This window comes from Xyrauchen texanus, chromosome 47 (assembly GCF_025860055.1).
Source record: "Xyrauchen texanus isolate HMW12.3.18 chromosome 47, RBS_HiC_50CHRs, whole genome shotgun sequence".
NCBI lineage: Eukaryota > Metazoa > Chordata > Actinopteri > Cypriniformes > Catostomidae > Xyrauchen > Xyrauchen texanus.
This window is the reverse complement of record NC_068322.1, coordinates 16033955-16047025: the sequence shown is the minus strand read 5'-3', so window position 1 is coordinate 16047025 and position 13071 is coordinate 16033955. Positions and strand designations below refer to the sequence as shown.

Genomic DNA, 13071 nt, shown 5'->3' with positions numbered 1-13071 from the left:
AGTTGGACATTTTTACGTTCCGAGTTCAATGGATTTCAACATAATGCCTTGAGGGGTCGTGAGCATTATGAATTGGCTGGAAACAGGAATAGGAAGCCTAAAACTAGTGATGGGTGCATTAGAAACACGGCTTCATGAAGCTTCTAAACCTTTACGAATCATTTGTTTCGAACCAATGCTTCGGAACGTGTATCAAAGTGACCATGTCAATTGATTTTAGCAAACAAGGCTTTGTTACGCCATACTGTTTTGAAACTTTTCTAAATGTTTCACGGTTGAACGCTATTGGGGCATTAATCCAATAGTGAAACCCTGAATCAGCGTTAAATGCAGGCTGTAACTGATCTCGAGTCATTTCAGCAGTAACTCAAGTCCGTAAAAGAAAATCAGACTGATTCAAACAAAAGTTGCTGATTTCAATTCAGTAGTTTTAAATTACCTGTTGATCACCTTGAATTGTGTTCCCACCGCAAAAAAAAAAATCGAAATGTTTTGTTTAAGAGAAAGAAATTTGAAAGAGATATTTTGTTATATTTAAAGAGATTTTTTTTACAAAAAGCAAACCCAATGTCGTGATATTACAAAAGCTGCATATTATAGTGGTTAACACACTCGACTATTAATCTAAAGCACTCCATATTTGAGTTTGAGTTCCATACTGACTGAGCGTAAATTAATACCATAACCATTTTATTTTCAAATGTTAATTGCACAATGCATAGAAGCATACATGTTTTTTACATTTGTTTATACAAAACAGAGTTAAGTGTTGTTTCAGAATAAAAATGTAATGTTTGGTATTTAAATTAATTACAAAACTGTAATCATAAAAAAAGCCAACTTACGGTATATACGAACTACAAATTCTGCAAAGACTCTGATCTGTTTATTCCAGGATATTGTAGATTACCATGAAAAATAAATGACATATACAATGCAGTATATGATTTCCAATGCATCGTGTCATTGTAGCTGCTGTTGGCTGGAGTTTTCCCACCAGCAGATGTCCTCATCGTGCTGTGTTTCGAGTGCTTCAAAATAGTAAATCATTTTCAGAAGCAATTGGTTAAGTTGATTTGAAATTTCAATTGAAGCTTTGTTTCTCCCATCACTACTAAAAAACAACAAGAGCACATAGCCGTGACCAAAAATGTAGTGGCCCCATGTGGCCAGTTGAGTAAGTCTTGGGGACTACACAACAAGCAAAAGACTATTAGCTAAACCAACAATAGTCAATAGATGACTTCTCTTTTGCTCAAGCCTTGTCTCAGATAGGTTGTATATTGTAAACAGCTCAGTGTCTGTTGCACTAATGCTTGCAGGCTGTTGGGCCCATTAATATTAATCACAATGTCTGCGTTCACCCGAACTGATTTGCTGAGACAAAACAGGGACTGATATGTGAGTGCTAGCCAATGGGATTCCGCCCACTGCCAAAGCAACCAGCTGGCAGAGGCTCCTGTTGTGTCTTAAAGTCTTTTGTTTTAGGTGAATGGCTGCACTTGCACCACAATTAAGCAAAATAAACATATTAAAATGTAATTCTTATTTCTCAAAAAGTGGTGTTGAAAATGGAGGGGGAAATGTCCCATTATAATGGTTATAAATGTTGCTACGCCCCTGGAGCTCACCAAGTAGGATGTGTTCCTTGCATGACATCCTTTGTTGGTCCTGGAACAACACTCCTATTAACCAATCCGAACTAGGGAAGATATTACAGGACCAACACAAGATGTTGATCCAGGAATGCATACTACTTGGCAAAATCAATGTGTGTCAGACACTTTTCAGTTTGCTACTGCTTATTCAGTCAGTGTACAAACACATACATACACAAGCACACATGCTGTAAATACTGAGTCATTGTGTTGAGCTGTCAGCTCTGTCACCAGCCCTCTGTTGCTCTTTAAATGTGTTCAAGGTCATGCAACCAAATATAAACACATAGGGACGCCATTATACGCAACCCAGAGAGATATTCACAGGTCCTTATAACCTCTATAAAACCTCTTCTGACAGTACTTACTTTAAAGAACAGATTGTTTAAATAACTTGTAATTATTGCATTTTCCTTTTTAAGAAGTGATTGTAGAAGTTAGGAAGGTAATAATTGGAGTATTTCATAATTCTCATATTATCTCAAAACTCTAGCTTCCCCTTGGGTGGACACAAGGAAAACACCAAAGAAGATTGACCTGTATGATGTGCGCAGGAGGCCCTGGTGAGCAAACCTCTGCTGTTTGTGTGTGTGTGTGTGTGTGTGTGTGTGAGAGAGAGAGAGTGAGAGAGAGAGAGAGAGAGAGAGAGAGAGAGAGAGAAAGATAGCAAGCAATTTGTCCTTATTTTCTGAGTCATTGTGTTCTGAGACTGATCTACCATGCCTGAGAGCTTGATGGTATTTGTGTGTGTGTGTGTGTGTGTGTGTGTGTGTGTGTCTGTCTGTCTGTCTACAGGTATATTCAGGGTGCAGCTTCACCAAAAGACATGTTGATCCTGGTGGATGCGTGAGTAAAGTCTCTGATATTTTACTGATTATATACAGTACTGAGCTAATTATATTTTCTGCCGTAAACACAACCCTCAAAGAAACCTCTCACAGTTTTTCAATAATGCATTATTTAGTATGTTTATTAAGCCATTTTGTCTCACTGGTCCTTACCCCACCCCTAAAAAAATTTATTTGTATTTTTATAATAATAATAATAAAAAAGTATTTACTTAATTAACAAATCATTTTTACCATTGAGAGCATACCTAAAGGGAGGTTTTGTCTGATTTAGCTAACTTCTGGGGAAAATTTTAAATATTGCTTCACATAATTTTATATATAATTGAGTATTATGAATGAATGATATTTATTAACATCTATAATAATAACTAATATCCGCTTTGCATCTGGTGGTTCGTTGCGTCCACGTTGTGCATTAAAATCATTACATTCACACACATTCACACATATTCATTAGAGTCATTTATCAGCGTTAGAGAGAGAGAGAGAGAGAGAGAGAGAGAGGTGTGTGTGTGTGTGGGAGGGACAGATGCTGATTATAGGCTGACACTGAGCCAAGGCAAGAGGGATAGAAATGAAAAATATGTTTTTTTCTTTTAACCTGGAACAGAATGAAGATCTTTGGCAGGCTGATAAATGCCGAAGTTGTTTGTCAAATGAAGCGGTTTATTAATATTAAACATATTTGATTTTTCTAAATAGATCTATAAGATATTATAAGCAGAAACGAGCTTGATGTTTCTGTCACACTGTTACTCCCAACTTAGTCATCATATTATATTTGATGTTAGATTATAATACTCAGTATTCTGCATTCAAAATAGACATGCAGCATAATAGTCATGCTTGCAATTACAATTCATTAATATGTGTTCTTTTAACACTAGATAAAAACTGCATTAGTAAATCATTATTTGATATACAGACTACTATTTTATCTTATTGTATTATAAATTATGGCTTTGATACATTTTGTTTCACACTGCTAAGCCATAATGATGGTGGTGCTGTCTGGTTCTGTCTGGGCATTGAGCCCTTTAGTGTAGTTCAGTTTGAGCCAATCAATGCAGTTTGGCTTAATGACTAAACGCTGAAGCCCACACACCTCTCAGTGGAATCACAAAATGATTATTAACCTATAAAAACTTGATTCAGAGAATGGTTCATTCTACCTCTGTTGCATTTTGTGTTCAGACTCTCCATAATCTGCTTGTCGGCATCAATCTGATTGCTTTGAAACAAAATGAGTGATTCAGCAGTATTTTTTCTATTTATATTTTGGATTATTTTAAAGGAATAGTTTACCCAAAAAAGTGAACTGCTCCAAATCCATATGACGGAATGTGACAGAATGATCTTGTGAGGAATACAGAAGGATGTGTTTTAATGGATATCTTGCGTTGTCTTTTCAATACAATAGCAGTGGATGGTGTGGTGCCTCATTTTAAGGCTTCAAAAAGGATACCAAATATCACTAAAGTAGTCCATGCAATTTGTGTGCCACATTTCAAGTCTTCTGAAGGCATGAGATATGTTTTTTTTTGAGAAACATCCCAGAGTAATTTTTCAGCTAAAACATCGATGTCCATTGTGCATTCATGAGCGCTATGAGAAAAGCTTGTTCATAATGGTTGTGTGTTCATGTGAGAACATGTGTTGTTTAGCACAAAAACAAAATTTTTGCTTCTTTTGGGTCTTTTTTAAGTTTTAAAACAAGCAACTATCCACTGCCATTGTATTGCAAAGACGCAGGGCAATCGGCATTAAAAAAAATTGGGTTTGGGTTTGGAAAAACATGAAGATGAACAAATTATGACAGATTTGTGTTTTTTCCTTTTACTATTGGTGAATTATTCATTTAACAATAAAGAAGTTCTCCTATCCACTTTTTTCCTGAATGCAGAAGCATTAGCCTGTTTTTAATTTCCGGTCTCCAGTGTTTGCTCGAGTCCAGATGACCATTTTTTAATTTTTAAAGACAGTGCCTCACCTGAGTGTGTAGATGACATGAAGCGATGGTCCGAGGTTAGTTACGCTGAAATCATGAATTATTCTGATGTCTTATAACAGCCAACAACTGCCTGAAATTCATTTTTACACCAAGCAACACTTAAATGGTTGTCGTTCTCCTATGGATCGCTTTTTTTGGCCATTTTTACTTCGCATCTCGAGACCAGAAATACAACACAGGCAATTAGAATCATCATGGCACCACCCAGTGGTTGCTCAGGAAAACTGTGGATACTGTAATAAAGATGATTTTAAATACTACAAAAATATCCCAATGTAGAGAGTGCTGCAAAATTGGGGTATAAAGGCTTTTTAATGAGTGCTATAGGTATTTTGCTTTTTTAAATAATTTTTAAACTTAAAACAGACAAAATATCCTTATAAAAATCTTAAAACACCCCAGCTGTTAAGTGTAACGGACTATCGTGTTTATACATGTGATATAAACACGTAATGAGCATGTTATAACTATGTAATTGCAGGAGTGGAAGTGTTTCAGGTCTGACTTTGAAGCTCATTCACACTTCAGTTAGTGAGATGCTGGAAACGCTCTCTGACGACGATTACGTCAACATCGTCTCTGTGAGTATGAAGCGAATTAACTCGCTATCTGATACATGTGCAGTGAAGTATCAATGTTGGGTGTGCGTGTTGGTGCAAGTGTTTGAATGATTAATTATGGCTCCTGAAAAATCTGGATTCCTGCTGAGTATCAATTAAAACTTAGAAGGCAACAGAAATATCAATAAGCATCATAGTTGGTTTTGCTCGGTTTCAGTAAGGCACCACAGAGATGGCAGGCCAAGAATTATAGATTTTTCCCATCATCCCCTGCTCTAAATGCTGTGCGATACATTTTTGAAATGCAGTGCTTATTTTCCTCTGTGATGCCATTGACTGGAAATAATATCACAGTCTCTATATACAGGTTTCAAGTAAATCAGTTATTTTCTGTATGTATTTGTGTTTCAATTAACTTTATTTTTCATTGCTTTAATTGGTTTTCGAGTGTATTTTATGGCCTGACTCCAGCTTGATGTTAGCTTGACATAAATACAATTAGCCAACAGTGCTGTAAGTGTATTGCTGGCAATGAGCCATGAGACTTTTCGAGGACCATATTGAAACCTTGTATCAAAATGATGTAAAATCATTTCATAACCAGCTTTAAGTATGTAGAGGACCGAGTGAGAGAGAGACTGATGATGAAAATGTATTAGATATTTCACTCATCCTGCACCTTCAAATGTATTTTATAGGTTTTTTATTGACAGTTAACTGACAACAATGCTCAAATGTGGTTTCAGTTTAACAATACGGCCAAAACAGTCGCCTGCTTTGAAAACCTGGTCCAGGCCAACGTCCGCAATAAGAAGATTCTGAGGGATGCAGTGCATAAGATCACAGCAAACGGCACCACGGACTACAAAATTGGTTTCAAGAAGGCTTTTGATCAGCTTTCCTCAGTAAGAGTATATTATTTAGCTGAATTAAATGGCCAAGAAACATTTATTGGACTTAAAGATAAAGTTACCTTATTATTTTTTTATTTTTTTAACCATTAATTAAAAGCATTATTTTCCACACAAAAATAAGATATTTACCTACCCATGATTCACATTCACTGAGCTAAGAATTTATTTAGTTGTACATCTAGATAAATGGATAAATAAATAATCACTCTGGTTCTGTTTCTTAAAAATTACACATTTAATAACAGCAAATAACGCATTTAATAATTGCTAAAGAAATAAGTTAAATATTGCAACTTCACTGATAAATAAGTGAGGTCCAGTGGCTAGAGAGACATATGTTGATTACAGTCCTATTTTGTGTAGCGCTGTAAGTCGAGCTGAGAATAATCATCTTTTAAATAACAAGTTGCTAAAACACAGCAGAGAGCTCAAGGGACCGTTAAGTATATTGCGCCCTCTTGTGGCCTCTAATAGGATTCTTCACAAACACATCTCTAATAGACTTTTCAGAGCATTTAGATTTTAAATTTAGCAGCAGTATCAAAAGATATTAGAGCAAGTGGACACAATGAAAAATACATTTTTTGCACATTATTCTGCTTTTATGGACAGTCATAGTACATACTGCAGTACTGAAAGATACAAAATGACTCGTCCATTTCGTAGATTAATGGGTCCAGAGCAAACTGCAACAAGATCATCATGCTGTTCACTGATGGAGGAGAGGAGAGAGCATCAGAGATCTTTGATCAGTACAACACTGATAGAAAGGTGAGCATGGACCATGCGCACACACACACACACACACACACACACACACACACACACACAAACACACAAGCACATACCTTGTCTGCTTTTGTGCTATAATCATGCCATTGTCCATTGTTGTCTCTCGTCTGTCAGGTTCGCATATTCACCTTTTCTGTGGGCCAGCATAACTATGATAAGGGGCCAATACAATGGATGGCCTGCAATAACAAAGGTATACTAAACTGAAATTAAACTTTAAAGTGATATGTCTAGACAGAAGATTGATTGTTTCTGTCCTGGAAACTGACAGACAGTGCAAAGCAACTGTAAAGCCCAACTATTTACCTTAGTTTACATGTCAGTGACTAGACTTGTGTCAGAAGCATGGAACTTACTGAATTTTCTTAAAGAGATAGTTCACCCAAATATTTAAATTATCTCATCATTTACTCACCCTCATGCCATCCCAGATGTGTATGACTTACTTTCTTCAGCAGAACACAAATGTAGATTTTTAGAAGACAATTTCAGCTCTGTAGGTTGACATCTCATAGGTTGGTGTACCAACCTACAGAGCTAAAATATTATATTCTAAAAATATACAAAAAATCATCATTTGGTTTCTGCAGAAGAAAGAAAGTCATACACATCTGAGATGGCATGAGGGGGAGTAAATGATGAGAATTCAAATTTTTGAACCATTCCTTAAAAAAATTATACTTTAATGCAAATCTGTGTCCTAATATTTCTTTATTATGGACAAGCTTTTTTATAAAAGCAAAAAGGCACTTGAGGACGTGCTATATTGTTATGCTGTGTTTCATGGCTAACCACACCCATAGCACAGCCTCTCATACCTTATTGATTAACATGTCAATGCATGAGGTAATGTAGGAATGTTTTATGTCATGTTTATTGCAGGTTATTATTATGAGATCCCCTCCATTGGTGCTATCAGGATCAACACTCAGGTATTCTTCAGTTTGGTCCACCCACAAACACATGAAAGAGCATTCTCAGCGTTTACTGCATGGCAATAATGTCCTCTCTTGCAGGAGTATCTAGATGTGTTGGGCAGACCCATGGTGAAAGCAGACAAGAAAGCCAAAAATGTGAAATGGACCAATGTTTATTTGGATGCCTTGGTATGTCTTTGTGCACTAGAAGATTTACACCTGATGCAACAACAGAACTGAATGGCTCTATTTCTGTATGTTGCAGGAGCTGGGCCTCGTGATTACAGGCACACTGCCAGTGTTCAACAAAACCAGCACCAGGAACAGTCGAGACAAGAATACGGTAATGAACCCTCTTCACAGATTTTTCTGAAAAAATCGAGAAAACTTTATAATATTCGGAAGTCTTTAGTGTATTGTTTTAACATTACATTTTGTGCTAAAAAATATAGATACCACTGCAGCAGTGAGGTTTCAAATAGAGCTGCTGAGGGAATGAAATTTTTAACATCTTTATTTTACATCGTTGTCTCTTCTGAGTGCTGTAATCCCTGTTTTGGAAAGTTGTGGAAATAAAAAAAAAATAAATAAAATAAAAAAATATATATATATATATATATATATATATATATATATTAGGGCTTTCAATTTAAAAAAATTTACGCAATTAATCGCAATGCTTTCCTGAGAAATGCAAGCTTGTAGTACCACCTGTTTACTCCAGAGGGCAGTAAGTGAAATTTCAGCTGTGTGAGCAACGCACAGTTTATTACAGTGAACAAAACATTAACAACTCTTCAGTGGACACACAACACAGACATGCGTTACGTTCTTGCCTTCAAAACACTTGAAGGAGCGCAAATGCGAACCAAGGGATCTTAAGATGTGTTTAAAGATTGAGTATTAAACTATATTTAACTTGACACAGTGACCTAAACATTTTACTTTTATGACGCAATACACCCGAGATGCGACTCAAGCATGTCTGATGCAGGTCATAACAAATATTTAATTAATAACAAGGTTAAGGAGCTGTCCTTTAAACTGTTACACAGTTTTTACCCTGTCAATCTTTATTTAAGAAACATGCTCCCTGAAATAGATCCACTTTGCTCCTGTAATGCTGTAGATGAATCTGCACCTCGCCTTTTTTGGGAATGTGTCCACGCTGTAGTATTTTGGAGAACATTTTGTTTGTTTGTACGTACCTCTATTTTAACTAGTTTTTCTTTGCTTTATAAAGACGTTTTATTTGGTTTTCACAGTTTTGATAACTTAAGTTAATATATTCTGATTAATCTGTTTATTTTTCTTGGCAAGTTTGTTTTATACATAAGTGTAAATTTATGTCTATAAAAGCCCCTATTTGCACTTTTTCGTAAAGACTTGAAATATTATTTAAATACACTTTGTACCTCCAACAACTCCAAATCATTGAAAACCATTACACTATGTAATGAATATAATGTCTTGGCATTATTGTAAAATATATCTGTAGTATTGTGTACTATGTATACCCCTGACTTGTTTCTAAAAAAACAATATTGAATATTTTTTTATTTTATATATATATATATATATATATATATATATATATATATATATATATATATATATATATATATATAATATACAGTGAGGGAAAAAAGTATTTGATCCCCTGCTGATTTTGTACGTTTGCCCACCAAATATTATTCAATTTATAACATTTTTGACATGCGTTTTTCTGGATTTTTTTGTTGTTATTCTGTCTCTCACTGTTCAAATTAACCTACCATTAAAATTATAGACTGATCATTTGTTTGTCAGTGGGCAAACTTACAATATCAGCAGGAGATCAAATACTTTTTTCCCTCACTGTATATATATATATATATTGTTGTTGGAGCAAATATAAATGTAATAATTACCCCACTATATTTTACTCCCACTTGAACCTAAAAATAGACACATCTACTTATATGTTCAGACTTTCAGACAATTAATTAGGAAATTTACAGAATTAAAATGCATGCTTCAAAAAGGCCTGTGCATGTTGTTTGATGTCTGCTGAATCTGACAACAGTGAAGTAATCTTGATCAGTACACAATGACTTATGTTAGTAATTTTGTTGTCCTTGTTATCAATTGAAGAGCCAGAACCAGTTGATTCTGGGGGTGATGGCCATAGACGTGTCTCTGGAAGACATCAAGGGACTGACGCCACGTTACACTGTAAGGCATGAGAGCTGTTCCTCTTTATTTACGACTGTTGGTTTGCAACATTGGAGAGCTTGCACAAGCGTTACATTGACCTGTAGCTGGACCTACAACTGGGTCATGTTATTCCTTCATACCACTGCTGGTGTTAAGCAAATCTTATTTTCTGTTTGTAATGGCAAAGTAATTTAAATGGAGTATGTCATGGAAAGCATGGTTTTCCTGTCTCTTTCAAAAAAATAAAAAAATAAATCAGTGTTCAATGTAGACACTTCAGAGATTCGTCACCAGTGCACTCAGACCATTTATGGAAACTAAACTGCAAAAAAACAGGTAATTTCGAAACAGGTGGGTTGCAACCCAAAAATGGATCACAGGTCTGTTCTGACAAGGTCACATAATTTACTCACCCTAATGTTGTTCCAAACATTCATTATTCCATTGAACACAAAAGAAGATGTTTCGCAGCATCTTAATCTGGTACACTGGGAAAATCCCGGAGTTTTATGTTAGAGGAACACCCCACTTTTGCAGCGCAATTCAGCTGCAGGACATGATAGAAAGTTAAGGAAACAAACACAGCAACAACTCTGGAATATCTGGAAATAAAGTGAAGAAAATAAAATGGCAAACTCTTCCTTGGATCCCATGTTTGTTATTTACAAAGAGAAAATGTAAAGAGAAAGCAGATAACATAGCTCGTGTAAACGCATACACAGATTTCGAGCCTTAAACAGCTTTCTGATTTCCATGTAAACATAGTCACTGTCATTGCATCTTTTTTTCATACATTGAAAATTAATGGTGACTAAGGCTTACATTCTGCCTACAAATCTCCATTTGTATTCCACAGAGGAAAACAAGCAACATTGGTTTGGAACAATGTCAGAGTAACATGAGAAGAAATGACAGAATTTTTAAATGAACGATTTCTTTAAAGATAAAAACAGTTGCAAAACAAGGTATAAAATGGTCATGTAACAATAAAATAACATTTTTAGTGCAAGAAATCTTAATAAAAAATGTAAATGGACTTTAGGGGGAAAATGCTACAAAAGTGCAACATATTTATCTCTCATGTCTTTTGTTCCATAAAGCTTGGCCCAAATGGATACTACTTTGCCATTGATCCTAACGGCTACGTACTGCTTCATCCCAATCTTCAGCCAGAGGTAACTTTCATTGTTTATTTTGGTGTTTTCTTTCTCTGTCTTTTTCTCTCTGCTTAGAAATGACTGCCCATGACCATGTGTGTATATAAAAGAACCTTCCCTACAGGTTCTGATGATAGAATTCGGGCCACCCACATCCCCATAGGTCATCTGTCCTGTGCAATAATAATCATTTGGGCAATCCAAATACAATCGTTCTGTTTAGTTTACAGATGAAATGACAAAGAAGGCATTCATTCAATACATATCATCACAGTTAATTTGTAAATGTTTAGTCAGTGATTAGTGGATGCTTTGTGTGGACAAAGTTGGAATACTGAGAAATGGTTCCTCCCTGGAATTCTTGGTCACCTTTTCAAGGAAAATTGAGTCACGAATAAATATTTTTAAACAAAAAATAAGGTGTGCTGTCCTGTATTGATGTATTGTACCTTGTAATCTGTTTTTGTACTTCAGGATCTGAAGTCTCAGGAACCTGTGACACTGGACTTCCTGGATGCAGAACTGGAGGATGACATGAAAGTGGAGGTAAGAACAAATTCAGTCAAAGATAAACAGCTTGAGGACATAAAGACACAGATGGAGTCTTAAGCTTGTGCGTTTGAAGGCAGTGATCAGATTTAATTTTGAGAGAAGCTATTTTAACCCTGGTGTCATTAATAGTAAACACTAATTGCATTTTGTCTTGTAACATGTACAATTACTGTACTATTAAAATATTGTATTATATAGTATTGCAGATATAGTGCAATGTAATGTGCATAGTATATAACATATTTATGCATTACCCTCTAGCCATGTCTGAAACACGAATATTTGTTGTAGTTTTGTCTGTCTCCTGCTATACAGGTGTAAATAGCTGTGCTGTGTGACCATTTACACCTTGGTGCAAATAGTCAATCTGTTAAATATTTCATCTGGTATAATTTGAGATATTAAATGGGAATTATTTCATCATTTACTCTCATGTTGCTCCAACTCATAGGACATATTTCATCTGTGGAAAACAAAAGGCAGAATGTTGAGGATTGACAGACTCCATTCACTTTCATTGCGTCTTCTTCTATCCAATGAAAGTGAATGGTGACCTGAGGCTGTCAGTCCCTAATATTCTGCTTTGAAAGAAATTCATACAGGTTTGAAACAACATGCATTACATTTTTCGATTAACTTTCTCTTTAATGTCGTTTTTGCCATGTTGTACAGCTGTTCACTTCAAAACAATACAATTATCGAAGCATCAAAAAACAGAAAGAACTTAATTCTCAGTTCTGTGTGATTTCATAAAAATATGTTGTATATGAAAATCTTAATTTCCTTGTGTCTGAACTTTTGACTGGTAGTGTACATCTACAACCTTAGTACAGGGCAGCAACACACCTGTCTGTCTCTCTATCTGTAGATCAGGAAAAGCATGATAGACAGTGAGACGGGCGATCGGACATTCCACACCCTTTTAAAGTCACAAGATGAGGTAATCGTGTTATTCTTTATCATTACTTAATTATTTATTTCAATAAATCAACCTGCTGAATGTAATGGATTATTAAACTGTGGCTTTTTTTTCTTCTCATTTTACTCTCATTGCAGCGCTACATAGACAGGGGTGTCAGGTCCTACACTTGGGGTCCAGTTCATAAAACAGACTACAGGTACAAGTCTTATTTGGTATATTATACACTGAAACCGAGACTACTCAATTAATTGAGCAAACTTGTTTCCTCAATTTAACTGAGTGATTGCATCTCCAAAACTTGTGTAATTAAGTTCTCTTAACTTGATGTTCATATTGAATGAACTTAACTATTTAAAATACTTTATCTAACCTTAATATGCAGAGATAACTGTTAGTAAGCCATTTTCTCCAAAACTGTAAGCACTGTGTCTCTGTGGCACTATGAAAATTCTGTGTTTGTTTTGACTGAACCATCTATACAAGCACAAAAACATTGAGGGGGGTGTTGATCATCCTAATGGTGACATCACACAAAAAACTA

At 35.4% G+C, this 13071-nt stretch overlaps 1 protein-coding gene across 1 annotated transcript in view; it reads left to right on the top strand.

Annotated features, from left to right (window-relative positions):
• The window catches only part of LOC127639000 (voltage-dependent calcium channel subunit alpha-2/delta-1-like), a 117205-nt gene that overhangs the window by 67532 nt on the left and 36602 nt on the right, over positions 1-13071 (top strand). The window contains exons 8-21 of the mRNA XM_052120797.1: positions 2152-2221; positions 2454-2504; positions 5002-5101; positions 5827-5985; positions 6661-6765; positions 6901-6979; positions 7669-7718; positions 7803-7892; positions 7969-8046; positions 9837-9917; positions 11000-11074; positions 11531-11602; positions 12477-12548; positions 12665-12726. Of these exons, the coding sequence (XP_051976757.1) occupies positions 2152-2221; positions 2454-2504; positions 5002-5101; positions 5827-5985; positions 6661-6765; positions 6901-6979; positions 7669-7718; positions 7803-7892; positions 7969-8046; positions 9837-9917; positions 11000-11074; positions 11531-11602; positions 12477-12548; positions 12665-12726 (1144 nt within the window). The remainder of the gene's footprint in view (positions 1-2151; positions 2222-2453; positions 2505-5001; positions 5102-5826; positions 5986-6660; positions 6766-6900; positions 6980-7668; positions 7719-7802; positions 7893-7968; positions 8047-9836; positions 9918-10999; positions 11075-11530; positions 11603-12476; positions 12549-12664; positions 12727-13071) is intronic.